General features: G+C 45.8%; 1 protein-coding gene across 1 annotated transcript in view; it reads left to right on the top strand.

Moving 5' to 3' along the window:
- GALNT16 (polypeptide N-acetylgalactosaminyltransferase 16) overlaps positions 1-15,694 on the top strand; it is a 36,983-nt gene extending 21,289 nt beyond the window's left edge. Inside the window, exons 9-14 of the mRNA XM_010295725.1 lie at positions 1,828-1,954; positions 2,903-2,995; positions 5,710-5,793; positions 6,815-6,956; positions 8,344-8,460; positions 15,557-15,694. Of these exons, the coding sequence (XP_010294027.1) occupies positions 1,828-1,954; positions 2,903-2,995; positions 5,710-5,793; positions 6,815-6,956; positions 8,344-8,460; positions 15,557-15,694 (701 nt within the window). The remainder of the gene's footprint in view (positions 1-1,827; positions 1,955-2,902; positions 2,996-5,709; positions 5,794-6,814; positions 6,957-8,343; positions 8,461-15,556) is intronic.
- The last annotated feature ends 810 nt before the right edge of the window (positions 15,695-16,504 follow it).

The raw sequence follows: 16,504 nt of genomic DNA, 5'->3' as shown, positions 1-16,504 counted from the left end.
AATTACCAGCTGCCTAAATATTCTTCCAGCTGGATGTGAGCTGTGATGGGGAAAAGCCACAGTGATTAAGTCATTTAAAACACGTATGGACTAGGTCACATCCTGGAAAATAATACAGCAAAAAGTTCTCCTATGCTTTCCATCAGAGGATGGATGAAAGTCCTTAATAAGCTATGTTTGATCTCCATTTTCTCTTCTGTGCTCAAGCTCTGCGTTCTTTCACCTCCTTTTTGAAGAACTCTGTCATTTACAAACCTGGACATGCAGTCTGTCTGTGTGTCTAAGGTATCAATATGGGATGAGGAGTCCTCTCTCGGGAAATGGACATCACTTTAAGTCACACATGCTAGATTGAGAGTTTTGTTTTTGTTATAGGCCGGAGTGAGTCAGAACTTTATTTCAGGAGAGCATATGCCAGCTGGACACACCACCAGACAGAAACTTATGTTTTGGCCTTTTTTTTTCCTTTTTAAAGCCCTTCCTCTCTTCGAAGCTGGAACTCCCTGTTGAAAAGAGACTGAAATAAGCTCTAGGAAGGAATCAGAGAGAGACGAGAGCTAGTAAGAAATGCCACAAAATACAGTCTAATAAAATGATTCTTTACTTAGAAGCTAGATTAAATACACACTCTACACCAAAACACACTGTTTAAACAACCTTTCCCAGGAGCTAGAGAGGGAAGCTATGGAGAAAGATGAAGATTGGGAAGATGTTAGTATGTGTACATGCTTTGAAACAGCTATTAGATCCGGATACATAATTTCTTTTTCATTTCTAAACATCAGAGCACCTTAATTCAGGCATTACTGGAGGGAGATCCTAACTGAGTGAAGTTTTTGAAGTAATCAGTCTACATAATCTGAAGCCCTTTTGGTAAGGACTACCAAACTACCCAGCTAATTTTCATTTTTCTTCTTCCTTCTTCTCTTCTCACTGTCACTTGAAATGCAAGTGGAAAACCCCTCAGGTGTGGCAGTGATTAAACTTGCAAGGACAGACCTGTAAGCTTTAGCAGGGTCACATCTCTTCTGTGATGCTAATAAGTGCCTGTACATCAAAGATCCATGTTCTTCTAATCCTTTAACAAAATGTTGAATTTAGCTTCAGGACCAGCTGAATTTCTTCAAGTAGCAGGGTTCTCTCCATATTTTTATAGTTTCACTCTTAGACTGATTTCTGCTCTCAGTAGCTCCCCCAGCAGAGGCAACTGGCGACAAACTCTAACCCAGTCATCCACTTCTTTGGTTTTTTGTATTAACAGGGCCAAGCAGAACAAGAACAACAACATATTGTAGGATGGATAACATGGAGGAATGAGGGACAGGACTCTGCTCACTTCCTATGCCCTCATCTTGTTCTCTTCTTTCTCCTTGTCTCCTAAACTCCCTTTCTTCCTCACATGATTTGCTTTACATGGTGAATACTTCTTTTTTTCTTTCATCCATGTGCCGGGCTGGAGAGTTACAGAAGTCCAAAACAAAGTGGGTGTGGGTGTGATCTCTGTTGCCAAATGCCATCCTGAAGGCCTGACAGCAACTACAAGGACCTGGTCAGAGGGAAAGGTGATTCAGTGAAATGCTTGGGGGACCAAAGAGAGGACTGGGACTGGAGAAGGCTAGGAAGTCTCTGAGGCACAAGGGTGCCTCCATTTTAACAAAGGGAGGACAGTTTTTCCACTCACTATGGCATCACTTTTTCTGGTTTTGCTGTTGCAGGCAATACATCTAGAACAGAAGGGCAAGGTTTTCAGGTGCACTGCTGAAGTTGTCCTTCTTGGAAATGCTGCCGATCTGCCTGCAGCTGTATGACTCTTGGGGTCTCTTTCAGAGCTCTCTTTCCGAGTGTGGATGTGCGGTGGCAGCTTGGAGATCGTTCCCTGCAGTCGAGTGGGACACGTGTTCAGGAAGCGCCATCCCTATGACTTCCCTGAGGGCAATGCACTGACTTACATCAAGTAGGTGTTGGGTAGTTCAGCGAGGTCACCTTGATGTTGGGCATGTCTAAATAAATCTGAATTCTTTGTTGTCTTTCTCCCTGATGATAGAAGAGAACAGCATGTGGCTTAACATCTGTTCTCAAGGGAAAGACGAGTTGCTATTTTCTGTGAACAAAACCTGTGCCCCTCTCTGTTGTTTGTATTAGTGTGTCTTGTTCTTCCTCAGTCTGCAATGGAGGGGGGGAGCAGTACCCCAGAGAGAGACCCTGGCCATTCATGGATACTGCCCTATGACATGTGCCTGTGTATCAGCAGTCCTTAGTCATCTCTGTTGGCTCTGAGCTGCTTTTGAGTCCAGACATCCTACTGAGCTGTATGTGCTCTGACACAAGCCCTAAGGACAACTTCCACTGCAGGACAGATGGAAAGAAAAAAAAGATGAGACAAAGTGCTTCACAATGAGAGTGGTTAAGCACTGGTGCAGGGCCCCAGAGAGGTGGCGAAACCTCCATCCCTGGAGGTTTCAAAACTCAACCAGACAAGACCCTGAACAGCATAACCTAACCTGAAAGTAGACTGCTTTGGGCAGGAGGTTGGACCAGGTGATACCTAGAGGTACTTTCCAAGCTGAATTATTCCATGACATTATTCTAATCTGAGGAAAGGGATACTGTAAAGCAGGCTAATAGTGACAGTTGGTCCAGGTGACTCTGCAGAGGGAGCATGTGTGAAAAAATCATGGTAAACTATGGCTGTTAAAATTTTAACTTCTGAACTGAAGCATCCTTGCAAGGCTTTGTAGACTTAACACATTCAATCTATATCCATATGTACTGCCCACTGTGTTTCATGTTTGCCCACTCCCTCCTGGCAGACAGGCCCTGGGTCTGCCCACCCAGTGCCTGCTCACTGGAGGGTCAGGTCCTCCAGCAGCACTCAGCAAAGTATTTCCTCATCCCCGTGCAGGAACACCAAGCGCACAGCAGAGGTGTGGATGGATGAATACAAGCAGTACTACTATGAGGCCCGGCCATCTGCCATTGGGAAGTTGTTTGGAAGGTAAGCTGCCCCCAAACCTAAGTAGCAGGGCTCTGGTAAGCCCCCTGCTAGCAAGAAACAGTTTTTGGATCCTGTCTGGTGCTAAGTGTGGGAAATAGAGATGCTCTGAATGGCTGACTTATCAGGGAGGTTGTGGCTCGAGTGTCTGCATAACAAGGTTTGCTTCTAGTTCACTTTATTTTTCCCCGAGTAACCCTGCATAAATCATTTGTTAGGAGAAGGCCGAAGGGATGTGTAATGAAATTAAAAGGCCAAACATTTTAAGTGGATAGATAAGAATATTTTCTAACACAGCATGCAGCTGCTCTGGAAATGTGAGCTATGCAGTTACTAGAGCTTGATCCAAAGTTCCTGTGTGGATGCAGAATCTTGGGGCAAGCTTGGCTAGCTGGCACATGGGGCAGGTTGCACTTGGTGCACTCCCCTCTTTCCTGATGAGTGGATGGGTGGTTTGCCTGGTTTGTAGGGCAGGAGAGAGCATGGCCAATGGTGAGACATCTCTTGTAGAAACACAGTCTGGTTGTGACTCATCTCCAGCACCTGCTGAGACCACTTCTGTGCAGAATTGTGCTCCTTACAGCACCTTTGCTAAAGCTGTCCCCAGGCCACATAGGATTTGCTGTTACAGGCTTAAGCGTTCTTTGTGACCTAGAAATCAGTGATAGACACAAAAACCTAGGAGGAGGGAAGAGCTTGCTCTCTGTGCTAACAAACCCTTATAACTCCCAAATAAACATAAAAAAATCCCAGGAGTGGTGTATATCCATGGGTTATATCTGCCTGCGAACAAGTGACTATTGTATCAGCTTAAGGACTTGGCAAATATGGTTGTATCTCAGATGTGTAGCTACATGGACTGGGTAATGATGCATTTTCTGATTATTTGATGACAAGCAGGTTTGGTCTGATCCACACACACTTTTTTGCTGTACATCGTGCTTTATTATCATGATACATTACATATTTTTGTACAAAGAGCTTTGCCTACCTAATTTATTTGTCTTTGAGCTAAGTGCAGCAGCTGGGCCGGGGCCAAATAGCAAGTAACCCTGCTGCTTTTGAAAGGAAACCAGACTATTGCATATTGGATATGGGTATATTGCTAATGTGTTTTAGGGCCAAAGCCTGCAGTTCTTGTTCACACAGACTTCCTAGTGGCTTTACTGGCAGCATTGGCTGAATAAGAGCTGGAGCAGAGGATTTGATTTTGGGCAATGTCTTGACCTGTAGTAACATCCCCGTGAACCTGCATTGAGTCTAGATTTTAGAATGCAAATGCCTGTGACACCATCATTGTCAACTGGGCCTAAAATGGACCCTCCTTCCCCACAATTTTGATGTGAATATAGGATCTAAGTACATTCTCCTGAGGTATGGACAGTACGGTGGCCTCTGTGAGCTGAGGATGGCAAGGAGCATGGGTACAGCTGAAAGTCCTTTCCAACAGGCAAATGTAGTGGTATAGCTTGAAGAGGAGAATCCCTAATGTCACTGCTCAGCAGGACTGCTTGAGGGAAGTTTTCTTCTTCAGCCAGCTAAAGCCAAGCAAATTAGCAGTGGGAGGACTGCTGCAGCAGTTGCCAGGATGCCGAGTTAATTTCCGCTTATACTGCTCCCTTTTCCCAAAACTGCCTAAGAACATAAAATTACGTTCTTTAGGTGTGAAATCCAACCTGAGCCTAGAGGTGCTGCTGTGTTCCCTCACCTCTAGCATACACAGATTAACCATTTATATATTCTGAGCACCAACACTTTCTAGGCCTTTTCAGGAGCTGATGGTTATGCAAGTTTAATGGTATGCCTGTACAGGGGCACTCAGAGGCAGAAACCCTTTCATGGTCCTACAGAAGTTTTTCTGCAATGTATTATTTAACACTGTAGGACCTGGGCCCTGCCATCGTTCTGAGCCAAAGGAAGTGCAAGAATTACTCTTTGAAGGTGTTTATGTCTTCTGTTTCCTGCCACTTGCCTCTCTCCTCCTTTTTACCTCGGGTCACTGCTAGTGCTCTGAACCCAGCAGCAACTAGGTGGGTGCCCTGGTTTCAGCTGGGATAGAGTTAATTTTCTTCCTGATAGCTGGTACAGTGCTGTTCTTTGGATTTGGAATGGAAATAATGTTGATAACACATTGATGTTTTTAGCTGTTGCTAAGCAGTCAAAGACATTTCAACTTCCCATGCTCTGGCCTGCCAGCAAGAAGGCTGGGGGTGCACGGGGAGCTGGGAGGGGGCACGGCCAGGACAGCTGACCCCAACTGGCCAAAGGACTATTCCATACCATGTGATGTTGTGCTCAGTATATAAACTGGGGGAGTTGGCCAGGGAGGTGCTGTGGCTCAGGAACTAACTGGGCATCGGCTGGCAGGTGGTGAGCAACTGTGCTGTACATCACTTGTTTCGTATATTCTTTTGTCATTATTATTATTATCATAATTCTTCTTCTATTTTTCCACCCATCCTATTAAACTGTGTTTATCTCAACCCACGAGTTCTACCCCCATTTTTTCAGTTCTCTCCCGCATCATGCTGGGCCAGGGGGAGGGTGAGTGAATGGCTGTGTCGTCGTTTTAGCTACCTGCTGGGTTAAACCACAACAGTGGGAGAATGAGTAAGGGGGGAAAGTCATATAGGCTCCCTCAGACCTCCTGACCAATCTTCATTGTTCCCTCCCTCCTGTTCACTACTTTATCCTCAACAACCTGCCTGTGTTTCCAGTGTTGCAGACCGAGTGGAGCAGCGGCGCAAACTGAATTGTAAATCCTTCCAGTGGTATCTGGAGAATGTCTACCCCGAGCTCAAGTGAGTCAGTTCTCCACTTGTAGAAATCTCTGAAGGATCTGGGAGGTGGGTCACAACAAGAAGCTGAGCCTTGGCCGCAGCAGGCAAAAGAGAGATTTAATGCTTGGAAATTGTTTCCCTCTGTTCTTCTTTTTGGTGAGAAACCTCCTATGATTTTCTGGCTTGTATCATCACAACAACTGCAAAAGTTTTTTTGCTCCTGCCTCTGGGAACCCTCTGCTCTGCTCCATAGAGCCTTCCCTCAGAGATGTGCAACAGTGGTGTTTTTGGAGGTGCAGGGTGTAGAGAAGTGCCAGAGAGCTACATCCATCCCCATTAAGGTTTGGTCTCTGCCTCTTGCCTGGAGGTAGTTGAGCCAAGTAGAGCTGGAGAGCCTCAGTGCAGAGCTGCAGGTGGTTCAGAGAAAGCCTTGGTGAATGCCAGAACCAGCTGTGCCTGTGGCTTCCCCTGCCTCAGGTCAGGATGCAGCAGTGCTGCAGCATTGCTCTGCTGGGAGATAACCTGGATAGAGCTGTGTTGTTAGCATTTGCTAGCTAACACACCCTGGCAACACATCTTTACATCTCAGTCAAGCAAAGTCTGCAGCTAACATGGGTCAAGGCTAAAACATCCAGCTGTAGTCTGGCCTTGATAGATCTTTCCTGTATGGCTACCAATGAGGCAGTGAATATATGCTAGCACTGGGGGGAAGACTCTGGAAAAGGGTGAGGCAGAAGCAGATAAATCAGTGTAGATATGGCTTTTTACTAGCAATGGCCTCTTTTGGAAGAGACATCACACTGAACTGCTTTGGGTGCACCTAAAGCACCTTATGCCTTCTGAAGCAAAAGGGTACCAGCCCTCTGACCAGGTTGACTTTTGCCTCCTCCAGGCATTTCCAGTGGATAGCATGATGTTGTTCATTTTCTGGCAAATAAAGGGGACTGTGTTTCAGTAAGGGGCCAGTTGAGCCCTTCCAACTGTTGTGTACTTTGGACATTTCTGTGTATGAAGTGCCATGCAACTGTCATTTTATCTCAAGGGTTCCTGAAAAGGAGCTGATTCCAGGAATAATTAAACAAGGAGGAAACTGCCTGGAGTCTAGGGCACAGGATACCACAGGGAATACATTGACTGGCATGGGAATCTGTAAAGGAACAGTGAACAATCCACCTGTCACTCAGGTAAGGCAGGCTTCAGTTTGGTGCTTTGCTCCTGCTTCTGCCCTTTTTATTACCGGTGAATGACAAGGCTTCTCTGTCCTGGATGGCGTTGTACAGAGGTGAATGAAGGTAGAATTTGACCCTGTTAATGATTTTAATAGTAAGAAAAAGAAGCTGTGCCCATCTCATAGAGCTTTGTTGGCTCAACAGACCCAGCAGTCAGGCATAGAGTGGAAAGGCTTTCATCACTCAAAGGCAACAGGTAGCACTTGGAAGCTCAAGGGTGTGACTGAGTCGGTGCAGTAGGTGTGTGACCTGGGTTTGAGTTATGTGGCTGTTCCCACTCAGACCGTTGCCTGGGTGTGCTCTGTTTCATCATCCAACCCATGAGAACTGGTCCTGGGGTGTGCTTGGCTAGTACCCTGGCACGTGGGTAAGAGATTTTCCCAGGATCAGAAACATTCCGTGGTCTGCCAGTTCAGCTGTAGCTGCAGATGGCTTGAATTGTGCTGTTTTACAGATGCGTTTCAGTGTAAAGCCCAAATAGAGTTTAAATAGGCAAGACCCCAGCTGCAGTAATTTGGTGCAGCTCTCCTAACTGCAGTGGAGCTGTGCTGGTTTATACCAGCTGAGGATCTGCACTCAGCCTCTTCTTTTGGTGACTGAAAGCAGCAGGGAAGTAGCTTGAGAAACTTAAGGGTCACAGTACGATATTTTATGCCAGAAAATACATATTCACATCTGTTAACTGTTGGAAACCAGTTTGCAGCCAACATTCAACATGCCATTTAATCTGACTCATTGCTCCATGTCATTACTGTTTGAAATCTCTGAAAATCACTGCATTTTGTATTTCTTCCTCGAGGAAAGTATAATAGTAATAGCTGATTGGATCAGGTATCTGTCTAGTGAGATGAGGCAAAAATGAAGTGACTTACGCTTTATGTGTGCTGGTGTTATATGTTAGCCCATGGATATGCTTGCATGTGTTTTTCTTTGCTTGACAATCTCTCGGTCCCAGATACCTGTTACAGAATGTGTCAGCTATGTAAAATATGCAGAAGCAGTTGCATGTCATGTAAATCAGGGGTTGGGATCCTCCCTGCTTTGTAGGCCTAAATAAATCTGTAAAGCTGCAGAGCAGGGAGTTGCATGGGATCCAAGGTTAATCAGACAGCTCAGATGGTCAGGGGAGCCAGCTGCAGGCTTTGAAATAGTCATGATGCACCAAGCCTGAGCATAAACTTCTGATCAGATGAAGACTGCTGCCATAGTCTTCCCTGGGAGCCTTTGGTAAAAGTTGAACAAAGGATACAATTTTTTTAAATACCTGATAGAAAAAACTCTTTCTCCTTCATCTGATCACCATTATGATCCTAATGGAATCTTTCTTTTTCTTATGCCAAAGGAGTGGGTATTCAGTGACCCTCTAATTAGACAGCAGGACAAGTGTCTTTCCATTACCTCCTTCTCTACTGGCTCTCAAATCACACTGGAAGCCTGCAATCAAAAAGACGGCAGACAGGTAGGTAACATAGGTAACATACCAGTGTTCCTACATCGGTGCAGCCTGCAGGGGCAAACCTAGTACTATCAAAGTGTACAAAAGCCCCTTCCATCTTCTGCATCTCCCTCTCTGGTGTGTTTCATGAGCTTGGATGTATGAGATTGCCTGCAACCAAAGCAGGGAGCACAGACCACACTAGTGTGTGGGTGTCTGCTCTGCCAGGGCCCTCGGCAGCATGGTAAGCTCCAGCTCAGTAGCACCCTGACCTCACTCCTTGGGTACATTTATGTTCATCTGGATCGGTGCATGGATGGAGCACAGCATCAGAGCAGGGTAGATAAGCAGCAAATGCTTTGAGATACCCAGGGAAGGACGGTGTGTGCTGTCATTTGTTTACTTATTTGGAAGTCAGGGTACTGTATTCTTTGTGATGTCTTTGGACATGTGAACAGACCTTTAAAACTGAGTGTGTGCAACTCATTTGAGAAATACCACCTGACATGAAGCACCGTATGTTCCACCCAAACTGCTCCCGGGGGAAAAATACACAGCAGTAGTGTTCCCAACAAAACGCAGAGTTCCCAACAAAATGCAGCTCTGTGAATCTTACGCAGTTTCCAAGATATGTATCCCTGATCTGTCAGGACACAAAAGTCATTTTGCTTTACAGCACAAGGTAAGAGATGGCCTCTGTGATGGCCAGGGTGCCTTCACAGAGATGTGATGTGCCTTTTTATCACAACCGGGCAAAACACAACAGGTGACAACGCAGCACTGGTGGACAGTGGACTGGGCTTGTTTCATCCCTAGTTCCTGTGCTTCCCCCTACACCAAGGCAGAACACATTTTTGGTCATCTAAGGCTATGCTGGCTCTGTGTTTTCTGACACATCTATTGTTTTGCTAGCCCAAAGGTAAGACATGGCTCAGCTTGCTACCAGTCCTCAGCAGCATCCTCTTTTGTCAGTACTGTTTAATGCTATACAAATCTCTGAATATAGTTCTTCCTGAAATCCAGGAAGCACTGAAATCCAGTCTTGCCCATTTATGGAAAGCCTGTGTAGACTTTCCACTGGAGGGTTGGTTAATGCAGAAATGTGTTGAAGAATTGTCACCATGACTAGGCTGGGAAAACTCTGACTTCGGATTAGCCTTGCAAGGATATCCCAGGTGGGCTGTGCTTGCCTGCTCCTTTTTCTTGTTGGTAATCACTCACCCCCTTGCTGTGTAATTAGGTCATTTAGCTACCCTTAGGTACTTTGCAGCATTTTGCTCCCTAGCAGCAGAGAGGACTCTAGCAGCTGCCAAAATCAGATGTCTTTCCCCGCCTTCCCTGTCATGGAAGGACAGCAGTCCCCTGAAGAGGGGTGGAGTGCAAGCCCTATTAGCCAGAAGAGAGATTAAGCCACACTAACACAAGCAGGCTCATTCTGCTGCTGGAGTAGGATTTATTGAGCCTTGATGTGTTGATTATATACAGGCTTATTATAAAGACATGCACACACACTTAAGAATGTGAGCTGTTGTTTTCCATTACCTTACGTGAACAAACTGCACTTAAGTCAAGGACTTGACCTAGCAAATGATTTAGCCAACTGACTGTAAGCAAAGGTTTTGTTTAAATATTTCAAATAATCAGAGACTGATCTGAATCACAGCTGCCATTCCAAACCACCTTGCAGCTGAAAGGGTGAAGTGGGGATGAGCTGGGAGAAGTGTATTTGAATTTTTAATCTAATTTGGGTTTAAATACTCTGAAATGTTGGGGGTTTTTTGGAAGTTCCAAACTCCCATTTTAGATTTCTACTTATAAAGCCAGTTCTACTTGCAATGTTCAGGTTTGTTGTGTTCTTGGGGAGCAATGTTATGGTCCCTTCCTTCCATAAATACAACAGTAATTGTTGTTAATACTGACATTGGATTGTAATGAGCTCAAATGCAGTCATCTTTGCAAATGATCCCATTGTCTCTCCTCCATCTCTTTTCTAGAGGGGCCACCTGCATCTAATGCAATGTTTTCTGCTTACTTTGGGAACTGGCTTTTTCTCTGCTGGGTCCTAGCTAGAGTGGAGAGTGAATCTAACAACGTTTATGGGTGTCATCTGAGAGTGTATATCTGGGCTGACAAGGCATGTTTCTTGCAACAGAGAGCCAAGACAGAGAGGGAGTCTTGTTCTTCCTGGGTTGGCAGCTTGCAGAACCCCCTGGCTGGGATGTCACCCAAGCTCAGCTCCTGATATTTGGGAGGTTGAGTTTCAAGGAGATGGCTACTGCTGTAGAAACTTTAAAGTGTGAGATGAAAGATGAAAGAGCAAAGCTGGGGGGAACAAAATCCCTCAGTTGCCCTACAACTTGCCTGTTTCCCTGTGGGTACTCACAGCTGAAAGCATGAGCAGTGAGGGGAGAGCAGTGTTTTTAAACTACACACGAGTGTAGCCACTCTTCAGTTCAAGTGGGCTTCTCAGAAAGTTGGAGGGGCTGAGTGGGAGTGGAGGAAGGGAAGTTGAGCTACTTCAGAGAGGTGGAGGTGGCACGCAAGAGCCCCGAGTAGGTGGTCTGAGTGGAACGGGGTGAGTCTGGGCAATGTGCATCACACATACAGTATCTTAAGAGGAGACAGTGGCATGACGAAAGCCCAGCTTTGAACGTCTCTGGTGTCACCATCATCAGAGGTTTGTGGTGGAAGACTTTTGGACTTTTCTGGATCTATGTCTGAGTGGTGCAAAAGCAAGATTTCTGGCAAAAGGTGGGGCACGTGATGGCTTCATTTTTTAGTGTCACCAGAGCAAATTAGTCAGATCCTTACAACAGCACCATACAGCTTCTAAAGTTGCTTTCTGCTTTCAAACACACTGATTCTGTGCCCATGCTACACAGCTGTGGTGCATTAAGCGTGTCCAAAGAGCAGGTAATTTTGTTGTTATCTTCGAGTGCTAACAACAGTCCATCTAACATATATGTAATACTCTAGCAGAGGATTTACAGTATTATGAGCTGTATCTAGAGTATTACTTCAAAATAAGTCTAGAACTTTGCAAGTAGGAGGATACGAGGAATCGTCAAAATTTAGATGGTTTTCAGTTCAGTCAGGCTATTCTCCCTTGGGTTGAAAGGAACTAGGAACAAAATCTATTTGGCACCATGATCCCATTGATCATTCAACAGCAACAACTGGCACTGCTAGCAGAAGACCAGCCAAGAGCTATTCTGCATAAGCAGAACAGGATTTCAAACCAGATGGATTTTATCCATAATGTTATTTGGAGAATAGCATTTTTTGCTTGAATGCACAATAAATTACTGCCTTTTGCTTTGGTTTTGGCTCTGACTGACAGTGGGAGTGGCATTTTAATTTGTATTATAGTGAGGACAAATAGAAGGCAAAGTGAGAGTCAGACACTAAAACAAGACGATGAAAATGAGAAACGCTGGCACAGTATTTCCCAACAGAACAAGCAGCGTGCTGAGAAATCCTATTAAACAGCCATATTTCATTAAAATGTGCTGAAGGAATGTGACCCCAGCTTGAAAATGAGGACGCTACGTTTTCTTGTGAGACAAACAGTATTTGAAGTCCTCTGTGCCTTTGGACGTGATTGGGAAGTTTTTCTCACCTTGCTTCTCAGTGTATCATACTATCCAAAGTGCAGACAAATGCAACTTTATATAGACTATCAGAAAAGAGGATTGAATACCTGTCTCTTCTGGAAGCACCTGACTTTTGATTACCCTGAAAAATTACACTAGTGTAAAGACTTTCAGCTTTTGTATATATTTGGTAGAAGAGGACTGGCTATTTCTGACTTTTCTCTTAGTAATTGCATGTGGAGTGCTGCAATCCAGTCACCTCAAAGTACTTTACAATGATAGATAATAAAGATGGAGAAAGAGCTTTACAAAAGAGTGGGGAAATTTTTGGTCGACATTGGGGAAGAAGACCAAGACACGATATTTCAAAGAAAATATGGATTCTTGTTTTTCCATCTCCACTCCAAACCTGGTGTGACTGGTAAACTGTATTGCCTCCATCTTCCACAAGAAAGGAAGGATGGAGGTAGATTTTCAAGCCAAAATTTTTCAGATTGTGTAATCCTTCTATCTTCCAAAAGCTTTCCTTCCAAGTGCAGGCCAGTCATAATGTCTGGGTGTAGGGAGAGGACTCCCTGTAATGTTTGGCTGTGTATGCAGGAGGTGTCTGCTCTGTTTGTTTGTTTTTCCTAAAGATGGGCATCATCACTGTTATTTAAAAGTCAGCTATCCAGGCTCCCCTTGTGGTCTGTGGAGAAAGCTGGGCCCTCCCAGAAGGTGCTTGTACCTTGGACCCCTCCATAAGTATGTCACCAGCTGACTAGTTTAGACTAAGTTGCGCAGCTCTGAGCTGGCTGACAGTGGGAGATGAGCATCCTATCTCCTGTTTCCACCCATTCCTACTGCCCGCCCTCTGATGTGTCCCTACAGGGTTAAGTATTGGGCTGTCCTCGGTAATCCTGTGGTCGGGCAGGGGGGTGCTGTGAAAGGATTAGGTGAAGTTAGGGGAATTGCTCTGGTGTCTCACAGAGGACAGCAAAGCACAGTTTCTGTCCAGAAAGGATAGAATACATAATTCTGAAAATACCACTTTCATGTGAGATGAGGAGCCCTACTTTGGTTTTTACTGTCAGTACACTTTATAATAGCTCCATGCATGGCACCTTCCTGCAGCCCAGATGAGCCTTGTACTCAACTCTGTCACCTTTTCAGCATTTCTCCTCCCCCTTCCCCATCCTTGCCCCACTCTCTGTTGAACATAGGGATCCAGGGTGACTTGAAATGCTGGGCTTTCCAGTGGTGTGATTCACTGGGAAGCTGATTGATTTGTTGTAGCTTGTTAGCAGCAGAAAATGCGCTCTGGTGAGTTTTGCTGGTGTTCTGCTGTGTCTGTTGCTGTAGGCTCTCCCTACAGACATCACAGTGGGTACCTGCTAAGCATGGTGAGATGACACGGCAGCGGGTCTCTGATCTGGAGGAATAACATAAGCGAGCCTCCCAGTGGTGCTAGTTTTCTCCTGAACGTCTAGTGGGGGAGAAGAAAATCAGTGTCTCTTGGTGATTGCCCTTGTCTTCCATCTCAGATCTCGTAACAGCATACTCCTTTACAGCAGGGTCTTCTGGTGAGCTACGGGGTATGTGGGAGAGACGGCTGGCAGGCATACTCTAGCTCATGCAGAGAGGAAGGTGAAGGAGGAGGCTGGCAATTCACAAGTACAGAGAGGCAGGGGGAGAGTGGAGGACCAGGAAGAGTTTCGCTTTGCACAGTAAGGTGTGCTTTGGAGAAGGTCAAGAGGCTCTTCACCGAGGTGTCTGTGACCCTGGGAAACAGTGGTGGGGAGGCCATTGTGCAGAGGTCGCACCAGCTGGGCACAGTGTGCCGCTTTCCGGGGGAGAAGACCTCCTGCTTTCCACTCCATCATTACAGCTGCTGCTTTATGGTATTAAGTCTTCCTCAGCTGTTTGCAGGGAGGCTTCTGCCAGATGAGAGCCAGATGGCTCTGGGACCTGTGTAGGCATGGGGTTGCAGCAGCTGGTGAGGGCACTGCAGTGCACAGACTGCATTGTATCTTCCTCTCCACCATCACTACATTCCTCTGCCCCCTATTAAAACCAGCTCTCCTTTACTGGTATCCTGTCAGTCAGGGCTAGCAGCGCTGCCAAAGTGATCCTGGCTCTGGTATTTAGTCCTGAAGGAATATGTGATACAGAAGCAACAGATTACTCCGGGCTTTGCGACTGCTCTGCCCTCCAAGAAACAGAACCAGCACACAGATTTGGAGGAGAGCTGACAGCAATATGTGAACATAACTGGATGTCTTAAACCACGCAGCATGTGGCAATCTGTTTGCTATGTTACCCAAGAATTAAAACGTTGGTAGGTTTTGACATTGTCTGGATATTGCAGGAATTTTTGTATTCCATTTGCGTATCATTTCTGCAACAGCCTTGAGGTCTGTCAGTGCTGTCAAGCTGTTTCTTTTTCTTCATCAGTCTCATGGGTTAGCCAAAACATCCTCATAATGTTCCTAAGCTCTTTACTGACGGAGCACCCAGACCCTAATTCTAACTGGGTAGTCTGTGTGACTGAAGAGAGTGATGGGAAAATCCACAGAGCCTGGAGCACTCAATCCAATAACCTGCTGATCTCAGCTGTGCCCCACTGGAGGGAAATGGCACAGCCTCACCTGGGAGATCCCAAGTCTACAGACTTGTTTCTAGTTTTTTTCTCTTCACTATCAGTCACAATGGTCCCAGTTCTTTCCAGCAGGGATGGAAGGTACAGCCCTTTCCCAGCAGAATTTGTGATTCAAGGTTAGGACATATGTTTTGTTTCCTGGAAAGGAGCACAACCGAAGCAGGCCTTCAGGAAAGGGTTGCACGTTGGACCTTGTGGGTATGCTCTGAGGGGAGCAGCCCCAAAAGACAGCACTGCAGAAAGCAGGGCAACGTGTACGCAGAAGCTGTCAAATGGAGACTTATAAACTGAAATGTTGGCAGGACAGATAGATAGGATTACGAAGAAGAGCCATCTGAAAGGGTGCATAGCTATGAAGAGCTTTTAATGTAGTGCTGATAAAAATCTTGATGAGAGGAGAGATGAGGGGACATGAAGAGATATAGATATGTCTTGCTGCTTGACTAGACTGTGTGATTTTTGCTTTCTGTGGATGGACTGCTTTCCATGTTGGGAGAGCTTTCAATACTTTGCTTTCTGTGGGTTGGAAAGAAACCATAGAAGGGTTTCAGGTTTTGACAGGTATCTGGATGCTTAGAGATGCAGGACAAAAAATGTCAGGGAAATTGCGAATATTGCTTTTGAAAATGCCACTAGTTACTGATTTTTGTGTTGTTTGCCTTTTAGATGCTTCTGAATATCTAGCCCTGTAATTTAGCTAAACTCAAACACCAGGTATCATTAATACAGGAGACCAGTGCTTTGAAGATGCTGCCCATACCCAGATGTTCAGTCTCCCCAGTTGTTGGGTTTTACTTGAGGTTTATGCTCAGCCTTTCTTCTCCAGCTTGGAGGCACAGTTCCCTGGTGAAAGGAAGTAACAGCATGTTTCTTCTCTGTCTTCTCACAGAAGTGGAAGATGAAAAGCAGTTTCATTCAACACTTTGTCAGCGGTCTCTGCCTGGAAAACCAGACTGGGAGAGTGGTGACCAACACTTGCCAAGCAGATGTACCTGGCCAACAGTGGGAGCTGCTACAAGCAACATGATGGTAGCACAGAGATCTCCTTGTTTCTTTGTGCATGAGACTTTGGGAACAGAGGGGGATCAGGAATGGAGGAATGGTTTTGTATGTCTGACCCTAAATGTCTTCATTGTGCCCATCTGCAAGCCACCATTTCAGCTGAGCACTTGGTGTTTTTGAGCTTTTCAGAGAAGAAGCTGGGGATGAGAGAGGGATGAGGAGAGTTGTTGAAATCTTCCCATCTGTTGTCTTAAGTTCTCCTTTGTAGCCGATGTCTGTACACAGCTGCACCTGGAGAGGGGGAAGGACCCAGCCCAATACTTGGAGTTACTAAACTGCTTGGCAGCTCTCCCCATCTGTTCCTTTCTCTGCATCCAGAGTCCACAGCCTTCAGTCCAACAGCTTAAATGGTGCTTATACAAACATTGGTAGCTCCTTGGCTTCCCTGACTTTTCGCTCTATCGTCGTGCATCATTTATGCATGTGTGTCTCTCGGTGAGGACTGGCCAGAAGAAGAGTCATCATGATGAGTGGAGGAGCTGGGAAGGAACTAGCAGACCCTGGGGGCAGGTTTGTAACCTCTTCGTGCTGGGCCTGTTCCTTCCTCTGCCCGCGGTAGCTGCCCTAGAACCAAGTGGGCTGAGGTTGGGAAATGGGGCACAATGCTTGACAAGAGAGCTGGAAAAGGGACAATCTGTTTTAGCAGCATAACCAGGGGTTGTTTTGGGGGACTATTCCCTGTTGAATTCTTGCTTCCAGTTCATTACGGGTGGAAAGCCAGCCCTGCCTCCACGAGTGATCCAAGCCTGCAGGCAGCCCAGCTGGACCTGTGTTC

This window comes from Phaethon lepturus, unplaced genomic scaffold (genome assembly GCF_000687285.1).
Source record: "Phaethon lepturus isolate BGI_N335 unplaced genomic scaffold, ASM68728v1 scaffold3351, whole genome shotgun sequence".
In the NCBI taxonomy this organism is placed as follows: Eukaryota; Metazoa; Chordata; class Aves; order Phaethontiformes; family Phaethontidae; genus Phaethon; species Phaethon lepturus.
Note: the sequence above shows the minus strand (reverse complement) of the source record. Positions and strands in the feature narration are given on the sequence as shown.